This window comes from Pseudophryne corroboree, chromosome 5 (genome assembly GCF_028390025.1).
Source record: "Pseudophryne corroboree isolate aPseCor3 chromosome 5, aPseCor3.hap2, whole genome shotgun sequence".
Lineage (NCBI taxonomy): Eukaryota > Metazoa > Chordata > Amphibia > Anura > Myobatrachidae > Pseudophryne > Pseudophryne corroboree.
Genome location: NC_086448.1, coordinates 117,592,792 through 117,607,084, shown reverse-complemented (window position 1 = coordinate 117,607,084; position 14,293 = coordinate 117,592,792). Strand labels below are relative to the sequence as shown.

Here is a 14,293-nt window from a genome sequence, read left to right as displayed (position 1 = left end):
CACTTTACCATACCAGTGGACCTGGAGGGGGAATATAATAGTGTGAGGAGCGCATCGAGACACTGTGCCCGAAGCATGGCCAGCCATGCAAGGGGCCGCGGTACACTTATACAGTGTCCGTGTCAACCTATGCCGACATACACAAAAAAACCTATTAAAAACTTGTGTCAACTTTTTGACCTGTCAACATTTTAAATGTCAGTATTTTGACCTTGTCGGTATTTTAAATGTTGGTATTTTGACCTTGTCAGGATTTTGACCGTCTGTCAATTGTTGTCAGTATTTTGACTGTTGAGATTTTGATTGTAGGTATTTCATACTAAACCCACATAAACTTATATATTAAGTATTAGCTGTCCTACATTCTCACATTCATTAACAGTTATACAGGGCTGTACATGAGGAAGATGTGAGGATGACGAAGTGTAATTATCTGTAGTAGAACAGTCTAATTATTTCTTGCCAATTACTGTAAATAAATAGTACAGTATGTGTAGCTGTGATAAAGAGACTTTGGCAAGGAGAACTCTTAAAGTTCCACTGTGGCGGCAGAGAACCAATTAAATAAGATGAAATTCATTTGAAATAGGAAATATATGAAAGTGAATGTGTTTTTCTCTCCTGCTTTTTAATGTTTTAATTACATGTGGTTACATTTCATAGAAGCAAACTCCTCTTTCCCACTGAGAAATAAAAACATGGCTTTTATGTTAATTAAACAGCAGCTTCAACCCCAGCGAGCTAAATGTGGAATAAGTCTAGAACATTACCTCAGCGGTACAACACAAAGTATATGCCGCACAAAGTTCCAACACATTCTCATAGCCTATTAGAGGGGTACAACAGATTGGAAAACTAACAGCTGATCTATCACAGCAAATGGAATTTTATTTATTTATTTATTTTCAATTTGCGCATTATTTAGTATCACAAAAGGGGAAACAAATTTCATTCAATCTTTGCTATATCCTCATTATTGAGGATATAGCAAATTTAGGAGTTGCTGGTATCAGATTTTAGAAAATCTGACACCAGCAGCTGTATACGTGCGCCAAAGGGGGGTGGATGGAGAGGGAGCGGGCACTAATTACACAGCCCCCCCCCCCCTCCTCCATCCACCTCTTTGCAGTGTGTGGCGCCATGCATAATTCCATGCTCTTTTTGGAGGAAGCGTGGTCACACCTCGCAATTTGGTATCACCCGTGCCTGGCAGAAGTCTCGATGACCCTGGTTGTCTAGGTGGAGGAATTCTTGCATTAAGGAGCTGATGCATAGCTGTATGCTATTAGCACAGTCGCTTTGTATGCAGCGGCAATGCTAAAATATGTAAAAGCTGCGGGAGGAGTCTTAAACAAAAAGATGCCCACTGCCAGAATATCTGATCCGCCCCCGTTTTCTGGAGAGCTGCCAGTCAGCGCCCCCAAACACCAGCAGCTTGTCAATCATGCTAAGGCTTTTGGGGCACTGCCAGCCACATTGCAGGACCTGATCTGCACATGTGAACTTCAGGGTTTCGTAAATCTCTAATCAGGCCTCAAGTACCAGCAGTATAACAGTCTGCTTTATCATTTTATATTAGTTATATTAGAAATGTACAATTTTGCCAAATGTTACAAATATTGGTTTCTCAATTCAGGCTTGGACTGGCCCACGGGGTACAGGGGAAACCACCGGTGGGCCCCCCTGCCTGGGGGCCCCACCTCCTGCTCTAAGGATCAGGTTCCAGACTGTGCACTTTAATTATACATAATACATGTTACCTTATACTGGACTATGGTGTATTTTATAGAGTGCATTGCTGTTATTAATCTGTTATTAATCTGGTACGTGATCATGCATGCAGCAGCTGAATTTACTGTATATATTTATGAAGGGGCCCAGACGTTGCACTCTCTAATGGTTAGTAAAATTAATAAGGAAGAAGGCCACACCCCCTCTCCAGACTGACCACACCCCTAGACACGGGCCCCTACCACTGCATTCCCCTGGTGGGCCCAACATGCCCCAGTCCGACACTGTCTCAATTACACAGTTCAACAGGGAAAATGAAATAATCCAAAATATCTTTAAGTACTTTTACAGTTTGAAGATGAAATGGAAAAAGAATTTAAAACATATCTTAACTGGAAGAGATTTAGATTTTATTGTGCCCATAAAAGCAGCGTTGCGCACTGGAAAGTAATCAGCGCGTTTTTTCACAGTCATGCTAACCTTTACATATTGCCTTTATTTGCCCAAGTGTCTGTCAAATATTTCTCATTAAAAGACAAACCAGAATGAGTGGATTGTAGGAGTGTAGGAGCTGTAAATGTCACTAGCCGCACTACAGCAATGACACGAGTTAGGTGGCATTTCAGGCCACACTCCAAGAGAATACATATGCAAATATTCCAACACTAAATGGAAACCATTTACACCAGAGTCAGCGAGGTTCTTTCACCATATAGGACCTGATTCAGCTTCAGTTGCAGTTTTGCTATTTTAGCCGGCAGCGATCGCTATTCATTTGCAATTGCATCGCTAAATTGTGGATGCCCCCTGCCTCCGCATCATGGCTGCGAAGGCAGGCTCAGAGCGGCCATTTTTCGGGTTGCAGCACCCAATAGCACTTTTAGCATTTTTAAGATGCAATTCTAACAAAAAGCTGCAGGTGGTGCAGTCTGCATTCTTATATCTGGTCTACAGCTTCTGCCAACAAAAGTAACATGACCAAACAGAGTACATATAGATCTATTGGCATTGACTAATACAACCTAGAACCTAGGGGTGTGGTTCATTAGGTCGACATACATTGGGTCGATGTGGTCATTAGGTCAACATGTACTAGGTTGACATGGAAAAAGGTCGACATGGTTTTTTTTATTGTTTTTGGTATCGTTTTCTTTGTTAAGTGACGGGAAACCCCAATTAGTGCACCGTGTCCCCTTGCATGGCTCGCACTTCGGGCAAGGTTACCGTTCCCAATTGTAGTCCACGTCGATCGTTAAGCAAAATACGAAAAACTCATGTCGACCTAATGACCATGTTGACCTAATGACCGCCATCCGAACCTAGGACTTGTTTGCAGTATAGTAGAATATAGTTTTATTTTATATATAATGTTATTTATATGACTATCTCACTCATAGAACGAAGAGCAATTTAACTGCCATCATTATTATTTGTGTTATGAAACACTATAAATATATGCCACCATCACCAACAGGAGGCTGTAAGAAAAGTCACTGTCCCCACGTCTTATAATGTGCTGTATAAGGAGATCACTGTCTATATCACACTGTGATACAGCAGCCTTACATTACCTCTGCAGAATCCGATTGCTTGCTATAGGCAACTAATCCATTTCTCCATTCTATTCTTGATACATATGCCCCTTTTTTTTTACATTATTTGGTAAAGTGCAAATGTACAAAATAGGATAAAGTTATAAGCAGCTCTGGGAATGTTTTTAAATGATTTATGGTGAAGTAGTTATAGTACTTAGGGGGACATTTACTAAGCAGTGATAAAAGTTGAGAAATGAGCCAGTGGAGAAGTTGTCCATGGCAACCAATCAGAATTGACGTAACATGTATAATTTGCATACTATAAACATTTACAGTGCAGCTGATTGGGTGCTCTGGGCAACTTCTCCACCGGCTCACTTCTCCACTTTTATCACTGCTTACTAAATGTCCCCCTTAATCTGTTGGAGGGTTCTCCTCTCGGGGGTTCTCTATAGTACATACAACACTTCAACATTGGTGTGGCAGTGATGGGTACCGGTCCCACAGCAATGTGCCCTTCCAGAGACATGGCAAGTTTTTCCTCACAGCCCATAGAAGTGTGTGGGAAAGCTTGTGATGTACGGCCTAATATAATTGGCTGACACGCGAAGAAGAATTACGGTGATGCTCAACGGAACATTGCATTGAATTGAATTGACCCCTGACATCACTGCTTTGAAGATCATTAGAAGACTCCTAACTAAATTAACATTTGTTATTCCCACAAAATGGGAATTGATTTCTTCCTCTTTTAGAACTTGTTACATCTGTGTAGTATTACCAATAGTTCTCCGTTCCAGTCCGGAGTTGGGTCAGCTATTAGGCAAAGTTTGGGCTTCACTAACCATCAAAGGCCAGAGGTGTGAGACCTGAGCCTGCTGTACATTGGTTTTTCGCTTGAGTGTGTTAATGATTAACAAGGTGCTTCCGATATCCAAGAATTGTGTATTGCTGCTTACAGGTATACAGGAGTGTTCCCGGTCATTCTGCTGTCCCACTCATCCTGTTCACAGAACAGTCTGCACTAGAAAACAGCGACTCTTTCATCACCTATAGATCAACCAACAAAGTGCAGAACGCCAATTCATATAAAGTCCTGGCACTTATCTAAGATTACAGTAGACCCCTGCAAGATGGATAAGGGGCCTGTCTTTCACCTTTAGCAGTATATATCGTTTTCAGAATTGATATTATTATTCCGAATATAAATAATTATAGCTATAATTAATAACAAATCCTGATATTCCTAACCCCAAAGATGAACTATTGAAACAGAGGGAAACTATGTACCAACATGGGATTTGTAGTTCCACAAGTGAGGGATTAGCTGTGCTCTAGTAGACACAATTCAAACACAAAAACCTACAAATGACATAAAGCGAATTGCATGTGAAATACACAGATATGCAGATGGCAACCTACCTGCAGCTGCCTCATCTTGTGTAACTGAAGACGTAGCTCTGCTATGTTGCGCCTCATATCATGGAGGCTGACTTGTTTATCTGTTGATCCAGCAGGTGGGGCTGGAGTGAAGACAGTTGTAGATTCAACAATGGATAATGAATTCTTCCCACTGGATAAAATGTGTCCTGCAGAAACAATGTAACAACTAGTCATACATAGATTATTATACAGTACATAACAAGACACGATGATGAAAAAAATTAGAAAATATTTACACTATGGGGGGAGATTTATGTTCAGTATGAAAATATATAGTGGGTAATTCAGTTGTTTCTTGCATCGGTTGCACGCCCAATCTCAGGTCTAAAGTGGCTGAAGATCATGGGTACAATTCAATTGTTGTTGTTTTCTGTGCGTGTTGCACCCAAACAGACCAGGTTAAACCACATAAAATGGCTAAACCCAACCAAAGTGCTAGACGCAACGCATAAAGTGCTGATTGGGCATCGAAACAGGTAAATTTACGCTCACTTAAGCTCGCCACCGCCGGGGGCTGCGAGCTGAAATGGCGGGTTCGGCAGCTGTTCATGCCCGAATGGAGCAACAATTGAATTGTTCCGTCGGGCACCATCTATTGGCTGCCGGTACAATAAACACTTGCATTCCCTCACAGTCTATCTGCAGTTGCTAGCAAATGGGGGATAAAGTTTGCAAATGGTGTTAATAACTATAAGAAAGTACAGATAACCACCATGCAATCTGGTGTATATAAAGCGGAGGGAGTAAATCACTGTATGCTCTAGAGCAGGGGTGTCAAACACAAGGCCCGCGGGCCAAATCCGGCCCGCCAGACCTCGTCTGATGGCCCGCGGACTCACATTTCAAACATGGGTGGGTCCGTGGGACGCGCTTCGCTGCAGCCAATCCCTAGCCTGCCAGATTGATTGATGGCTCTGTGGCCCGGCTGCAAACTTTAAAAATAGGAGGTGGAGCCTTGCCAGTGCGGACTTGATGGCGCAGCTCTCCTCGATTTGGTGAGTTGTGCTTCGGACAGTGGATAACCTGCGGCTGGAGGAGGGTGTTGGGGTCTGAGAGCTGCCAGTGTTCCGCAGCCGGGGATCGGGGCTGGGTACTCCGTGATCCCGCAGCCAGCTCCGGGTGGTGATGCTGCTTTAGCTCTGAGCTGTTACAATCAGCGGTGACAGGGGGGCTGACTGTTCCCGCGGTGGGGGCTGGTTCAGGTCCCCGAGCTTCCGGCATTACAATGAGTCTCACTGACTCATTTAATGCCGCCACCAACGCTGCGCCTGTCTGCCCACCACCAGTGCCCCGGAGCCCTGTGCATTAAGACAGTCACTGCACAGTCAGTGACTCGGGTCCCGACTCCCGGCCGGAGGGGGAGAAGGAGATGCTCTGCTTTCAGCTCCTCCACCATAGACTCAAATGCTGCATGTGCCCGACTTGTTTAACTATTCCAAGTCCCTCTCTCTATTGCTGTTCACACGGACACCTGGCTGTTACACCCCGGTCCTGATTGTCACCAGCGCCAAAAGTTCATGGGAGGGATGCATAGAGTCACTGGCAGCCATCTCCATGCACAGTGACAGCCCCTGATTGTAAGCACTACTGATGCCAGGCAGGAAAATGCAATACTATTGTTGTACAAGTGGAAAGTGCTGCTCCTCCTCTCTCTCGCTCCTCTGCCCCCCCTCTCTCTTCATGTATCCCCCTCTATGCATCTCCTTCCTCTCTGTCTCCCCCCACTCTCCGTCTCTCCTCCTTTCTCGCTCTCTGTCTGTCTCCCCCCTTTCTCTCTCCGTCTCTCCCCCCTCTCTATCCCTATCTCCTCACTATCCATTTCCCCTCTCTGTCTCCCCCTCTCTCTGCTCCTCTCTCCGTCTCTCCCCCCTCTGCGTCTCCCCCCTCACGCTCTCTCTCTGCGTCTCCCCCTTTCAGAGCTAGTTATTACTTACATTATTACAAAAAACAGTAATAATTGAATGCAGTGACATTAATTTATGATAATAAAGAGTGGACACATAGACCTACAGATACAACCGGCCCTTTGATGGGGACCAAACTGCTGATGCGGCCCCCGATGAATTTGAGTTTGACACCCCTGCTCTAGAGGATTACTTTCTGCAATATAAAGGAGTACTCTCTCCTCAGAGGTAGACCCCTTTTTAAGGGAGTGCTGGTCAGATATCAGAGATGAGGGTCGGGCTAGAGGATACACGAGGCTTCCCCCAGGACTCAGCTTAGTGCACCTAACAGTGGGAGTCATTCCGAAATGATCGTGGCTGTACTAAATTTAGCACAGCTACGATCATCTTCCCAGACATGCAGGGGGACGCCCAGCACAGGGCTAGCCCGCCCCGCTTGTCTGTCCGCCCCCCCCCCCGCAGAAGTACAAAAGCATCGCACAGCGGCGATGCTTTTGTACTTGTTGAATAACTCCTGGCCAGCGCAGCTCCTGCGGCTTGCCGGAAGTTGCTCGTCGCTGCCCCTGGTCGCAGCGGCTGCGTGTGACGTCATGCAGCCGCTGCGGCCCGCCCCCCGCACGGTCCAGCCACGCCTGCGTTGGCCGGGCCGCGCCCCCAAACCGGCGGCCAAACGCCGTCATGCCGCCCCCTCCCGCCCAGCGACCGCCTCTGCCTGTCAATCAGGCAGAGGCGATCGCTAGGGAACGACGCCCTTCGGCCGTCCGGCATGCGCAGTTCCGACCCGATCGCTGCGATAAACTGCAGCGAGTGATCGGGTCGGAATGACACCCCGTGTGCGGTGTTTGTTAAGTAGTTAACTAGTCGTTGTCAAAAGAAAGACATAACTGTATTGCATAATTCCCCACATCACTTTCTACTTTTTGCACTAACAGTCTGCAGGTTATCACATTACTGACCCTCAAGTGATCTGCAGAACATTGCTGTCAGTGCAATCCATGAGATCTTAACCTGTGAGTTTCCACTCAAAACATAGGCTTGCATGCCCTTTATGGTGGGTCCTTCCACTCATCTTTTACTAAACCAGTGGTTCTGAAACTGTGTGCCGTGCAGGACACTTGCATGGGTGCCTCGGATTGGTGGTCCAGGACCAATTCAAATGATTTATGGTCAATGTAATAGGCAAAACCAGTACTGGTGGTTGTCAATCATAAAATATGTGGACAAACGTAAACAAATCTTGTCCCTCACCACACAACTGAGCCTAAGGAGGATATATAAAAACAATGTACTTATTAAGTAATGTAAAAATAAATATTCTATTAAGAAACTTTTGGCCTATGGGGTGCTGTGAAAAAAATTCTGATACTCTAGGGTGACGTGATTCAAAAAGTTTGAGAACCACTGTACACTATTAGTTCATTAGGAAACTGAGCATATTTTAATTTTATTTTTTACATGGCCTAATTTCTAAAAAAATAAATAAAAAAAAAAGTAAAATAAAATTGTAGCCAGAACTCAGCCATTTTATTCCAGGGACACAATTTCACTCTGCGTTACCTAACCAAGCTTTGTGTATGACAGTCTATACTGCCCACGCCAAGGGACCATTTTCAGGTGTTACATTCTCATGTAACAATCACAAACAATCACTGCATAGCTGCAATTCTTAACAGACTCTCACAGGAAAGTGCCAGACCTGTAACCAATCACAGAATGGCCTGGGGGTTACACATTATATAAAGGGAAGTATGTGAGAGACTCAGGTCAAAGACGCCTGTGTAGGCCTTAAGTCAGAGCTGGCCCTAACCAATATGATGCCCTAGGCAAGATTTTGGCTGGTGCCCCCTAGCACCACCGCTGGTTCGCCTCTGACCTTGCACCTCTTTCCCAGCACCATCACCCCTCACCCATAGCAGTCTTTATTATGGTGTTTGTACCCCCTATATTTTAAATAGGAACAGTTCGCACTTTTGACGCACAGCCCAAAAAGGGGTGTATTTTTGCTGGCAAGGGGCATGGCCACTCAATAGTAACCCAATTTCAATTACGCCACACAGTACTGCAACTTTATTCACATTTGATCATACGATAGTGTCCATAATTCATATTACTTCCCATAGTAGTATCACTTTACCTTATAAACATTACTCCTCACAGTAGAGCCCCTTATTCACATTACATCACACTGAATTGCTCCTTATTCACATTACATCACACCCTATTGCTCTTTATGCATATTAGACGACACAGTAGTGCCCTTTCTATACGCAACGCCACATAGTAGAGCACCTTATACACATAATGCCACACATTAGTAATGAATTTATACACATAATTCCACACATTAGTAATGCATTTATACACATAATTCCACACAGTAATGCCCCTTACACATTATTAATGTTTTTATAAACATAATGCGCCTTACACATTATGACAACCTTTATTAATGCCCTTTTACACATAATGTCCCTTACATATATGCCGCACATTATTAATGCCCTTATACACATAAGGGCACACATAGTGCCCCCTACACATTTGCTGCACATTATTAGTGCCCCTATACACATAATGACACACATACAGTAGTACCCTGTTACACATATGCCGCACATTATTAATGCCCTTATACACATAATGACACACATAGGGCCCCTACACATATGTTGCACATTATTAATGCATTTTACATGACACACATAATGCTTCTTACACATATTCCGAACACTACTGCACAACCAACCCACTCACATGCACACAGCACTCACACTGCCACTAACACTGTGACCTAGGCCTCTGCTTGGATACAGATGTGTCCTCATCTTGCCTCAATGCTAACATCGGGCACCTTTTTTATGAAAATGCATCTTATTTGCATTGCTATGTGGCTAGGATGCACAAGCAGATTCTGCTGATTAAAATGATATGCGGCATGCCTATATACTGTGTGAGACTGTGGCTGTATCTGCATATGAAATGCTACACACAGAATATAGGCATGCCGCATATCATTTTAATCAGCAGAAGCTGCTGATGCCCCTAGGCATATCAAATGCCCTAGGCAATTGCCTAGTTTGCCTATGCCTATGGCCGACTCTGCCTTAAGTGTATTAATAAAGGAACCCTCAGTATATGTAGAAAGTATGACGTCTGACTTGAGTACCTGCAAGTCTTAAATAAACCATATTTCTGCATGTATGGAAAAGAAAATGCCTTACGTGCATAGCTCCTCTGTGTGTTTTCTAAATCCCCAACACATGGATCAGTGGTTCTGACATTGACTTGGGGATCGGGAAAGAAAAACTGAGGCGAGCAGTTTTCTTTTCTCAGTCACCTCATGTTGCGTTGACACTGACATCCCACGTAAATGGGGTTAATCAAAAACTGCAAGTTCATTGTGTTCTGCAGGACAAACAATGCACGTCTTCTGTTTCTGCTGACAGGAAATTTATTTTGGACACCAAACAAAATTTCTCTGCCTGTTTTGACTGAGCCTTGTATTTCTGAAGTACAAACAATGAACACACAGTAACACTATGAACTCTGTTGATAAGTGAGAATTTTCTACCCACAAAAGTGAAAACAATCAATGAAAATAAAAGCTGCACGGGGCTGAGCAGAGCATTACCAGATAACTAAACATGAACCTAGAACATGCCTTCTAGAACACAGCTACTAGCAACATTCATAGGGAGAAGTTTCCATACCTGGGCAGACGTGTCAGCTACTGTTCTCTGTTGTCAATAATACAAATAATAATAAATAGCAGTCTGCGGTGAATGTTTGCTGTGTCCAATAAAGCAACTTTTATAGCACACCCTCTTTATAACACCAGGTTAAAGTATACTGGGGCCGTGTCTGCGTCTTTTCCCATTCGCACATCTGCCACTACAAAGCCCCTCCCTGGTGAATATCTGCACGTCCATATGTGCAAGGACTGAATGGCCACTGTCAGCATCCGTAGGCGCTGAAATACCGATTGCCACGTCCATCTATGCATGCACCAGCCAATGGCAGGTAGCAGTACCACCATCCGAGTATGGCCTCCTATGTGGGTGGTAGAGCGTCTTTATAGGCAATCGCTTTCAGCAACACATCCGTGCACCTCAGTTGTAACTCCGCTTCCGTTTGCGCGCTATCCAGACCTATGCGCAGTGAGACTTACACGAATACGTCCGGCTCTGGATAAGGCAGTCAGTGAGGGTGTTAGAAAGAAAGGGCACCATACTTGTGAATGTTACTAGTAGCTCTATATGGGATGGATATGCGCGACCGCTGCTGGGGATCCCAGTGGCGGAAAACTTCAGGGGGAGGGGTGGCAAGCGGAACAAGCCCCTTGTGGGTTCTGTGGCGAGCTGTGCTCGTCACAGGTTCTATTCCCACTCTATGGGTGTCGTGGACATCCACGAGTGGGAATAGTCCCTGCTAGTCGTCATGCCGACTGTCGGGATTTAGAATGGGGCGCGATGTAGCAGTCTGTAATGTGACAGGCGGGCTCCTACCCGCCGGTCACATAAATACATCCCCTCTGTATAAGGCAAAATGAGCCTAATTCAGACTTGTAAGCTAAATCGTACAAGTCCGATGGTGGGGAAACTGAGCATGCGCAGAACGGGTCCTGGATCCTCACACGCAGTGCCCTAACCCCCAACCTGACTGACAGGCGGAGGGCATTTGGGGGCGGGGAAGGGGCGGTGTCCGAGTCAGTTTCTCAAAAGTCTATTTCCAACAAAAGCCTCCACCTGCTGCTTCCTTGGGCAGTGCAATATCGTACAACTCTGAATCAGGCCCAGCATATTTTAGATTAAGTGGTAAGAGTACATTTTAGGATGGGTTACATCCTTGACATTAATAAGGCTTGAGCAATTGTTAACACGTAATTTGGGACTGATCGGGAGTAAGTTTGTACCAAATCTAAAAAACAATCCTTCTGATCAGAGTAGTATACTGTATGTCTTATACAGTATGACACCCCTTGCTGAGCAATGATCTAGAATAATCTAGATACTTCACAAGATATCTTTCAGAACGTGACACAGTAAAGAGAGTACAAGTTTTGTTTATGATAAATCTTCTGGTATTACATTCAGAAACATGGATGGGCATGGAAATAAACAGCAGGGATGTTGGAGCTGATGGGGACGTTACATGCGGAATCACAAATACTTGACAATATTGCAGAATTGCTTACTGGATGGGGAAACATAGAAAATAAATGTACTTTCATAATGCTTTCTGGTTGTACAATGCCATGGAAAATATTGATGCTACAGAATAATAACAGTGATATTTATAAAAAGCAAAGGCCAATGACCGGCATCCAGAAAAATAAAAGATCTATTTACAGAAAGCTTGCAATCCCTGCCACACTTTCTGGTTTGGGCTAGAACAACTCTACCCAGTAGGTATGGGTGCAGTCTGTCCTGCACTCACAAGGGGCCAGATGTACTAAGCTTGAAAAGTGATAAATATCACTGTGATAAAGCACCAGCCAATCGGCTCCTAACTGTCATTTTTCAAACACAGCGTGTGACATGGCAGTTAGGAGCCGATTGGCTGGTGCTTTATCACAGTGATATTTATCACTTTTCAGGCTTAGTACATCTCCCCCAAGATCTTATATGTTTAAAAGGTTTTCTACCTATTAGAAGCATGGCTTGAGCCTAGGTCACAACTGTGGCTGTGTTTTATCAGTTCACATAGATGTATTATAATACTGTGACCATTTGCTCTACCCAGAATGCACAGGTGCAGGGTGTTAAAAACAGCAGAGGGCAATAAAAGAATGACTTCTAAATAAGCAGAAGGACTGATTTACACTCGGTCATTAGACAACTGTTCACCATACTGTACCTGGGCTGTCGGTGATTGGAGGAGTGCTGCTTGCAGACTTTAAGACCTTCTCACTGAAATAAGAAAAGCAGAAAACAGAGTTACTAGTGCCAAAGGCAGAACCAGTACTACTAGATGTAGGCAGGACTTTCCCTGACTGACTGAGATCTCAGGATTTCCGGCGTGCTTCATGTCATCATTCCTGGTTTTACAAACACTTTCCAAATGTATATCAGCATGCATGCTTTAGTCAGTTATACCAGGGATTCCCAACCATGGTCCTCAAGGCACACTGACAGACCAGGCTTTAAGGATAGCCATACTTGAGCACAGGTGATGTAATTAGTACCTCAGTTATTTTGATTTAACAGTATGTGCTCAAGCATGAATATCACTAAAACCTGGGCTGTTAGTGTGCCTTGAGGACCGTGGTTGGGAAACATTGAGTTATACAGTAATGGGCAAAAAACAATAATAAACAATAACACTTGTTTATCAGGCGCAAGTTTCCCTTAAGTCTAATTGAACACTTGTAAATAAATAATTGTAGTTGCTGCTCCCAACAGGTGATTTGGATTATCACCTAATTAAAGACAATATTTGGAAATAAATGAGAGCGCTCTCATTTATTTCCAAGTAATGGGCAAACCTGAAACTCTGTTCCCCAATGTCAGCTCATAGAACCTGAAACTCTGTTCCCCAATGTCAACTGATTGAACCTGAAACTCTGTTCCCCAATGTCAGCTCATAGAACCTGAAACTCTGTTCCCCAATGTCAGCTCATAGAACCTGAAACTCTGTTCCCCAATGTCCGCTCATAGAACGTGCAGCAAATCCGAGGAAAAGATCCTAACTACAAGTGGTGTATAAAAGCTTGTGGGCCATTTATAGAGAATATGTTCCTTTTACAAAGCTTATTTTATGTGTTCTTATCTACCCAACTGTTTGGAGTGCTGACATTTCTTTGCATTACCAGACCCCAGGTGATACAACTCTCATGCAGGATATATTCTCACTGGAGAAGTTCAAGCAACTCATTAGAAATCTTGATGTTCACTTTGGAATCAGTTTTCTGCTGACAGCTGCAGAATTCAGAGAGTGGAAATAGAATGACTTGTCACCAACATATTTGTTTGAATGAACCCTATATAGACCAGTGGTTCCCAACTCCAGGTCATAAGAATCCCCAACAGTTCATGTTTTGAGGACTTCTGTCTATGGAAATGGGTGGAAATAATTACTGACCCAGTAAAACAGACTAACTCACCTGTAAATAAATCCACACAACAACGACCTATTGGGGGCTCCTTGAGGACTGGAGTAAGAAACCTCTGTCTTATATTATGGTCTATATAGACCTTCAGCACACCGGCTGTTGTTGAACTACATCTGCCATCCCAATTGAAACTTAGCGCCTCCTTTGTGCAGTATACCTGTCACCTACACATTTCAGACGTAGCCACTGAGGCCTGACCTAATATTCATATGAAGGCAGACTATGGGGGGTATGCAATTAGGTCAGTTTCTTTCGCCTAGGTGAAACAAACATGTGGATTCGCCAATCCACATGTTTTTCGTGCCTGCTGAATTCTTCTAAAACAGCCCTGCTATTGAATAGGGCAAATCCCCATTCACCTTAAAAATAGCGAAAAGTCTAGTTTCCCGCCGGCCCGTTTTCGCTGATTGAGAAAATGTTCACCAATGTCTTTTCACAAAAAAAAAAAAAAAAAAAAAAAAAAGGTGAAAAGGCATTGGTGAAAATTTCCCTAAAAAATTTGTGAAAACTGCCTCAATTGTGTAGGTAGGGGGGCAAAACCAATAGCTCCAAGATTACCGGAGCTAGTT

At 44.0% G+C, this 14,293-nt stretch overlaps 1 protein-coding gene across 14 annotated transcripts in view; it reads right to left on the bottom strand.

The window, feature by feature from the left end:
* KIAA1217 (KIAA1217 ortholog) overlaps nucleotides 1–14,293 on the bottom strand; it is a 1,254,604-nt gene that overhangs the window by 40,521 nt on the left and 1,199,790 nt on the right. For all 14 annotated transcript variants that reach the window (XM_063921607.1, XM_063921603.1, XM_063921600.1 and 11 more), the window contains 2 exons: nucleotides 12,470–12,522; nucleotides 4,689–4,855 (listed from right to left, as the gene is read on the bottom strand). In XM_063921607.1, the coding sequence (XP_063777677.1) occupies nucleotides 4,689–4,855; nucleotides 12,470–12,522 (220 nt within the window). The remainder of the gene's footprint in view (nucleotides 1–4,688; nucleotides 4,856–12,469; nucleotides 12,523–14,293) is intronic.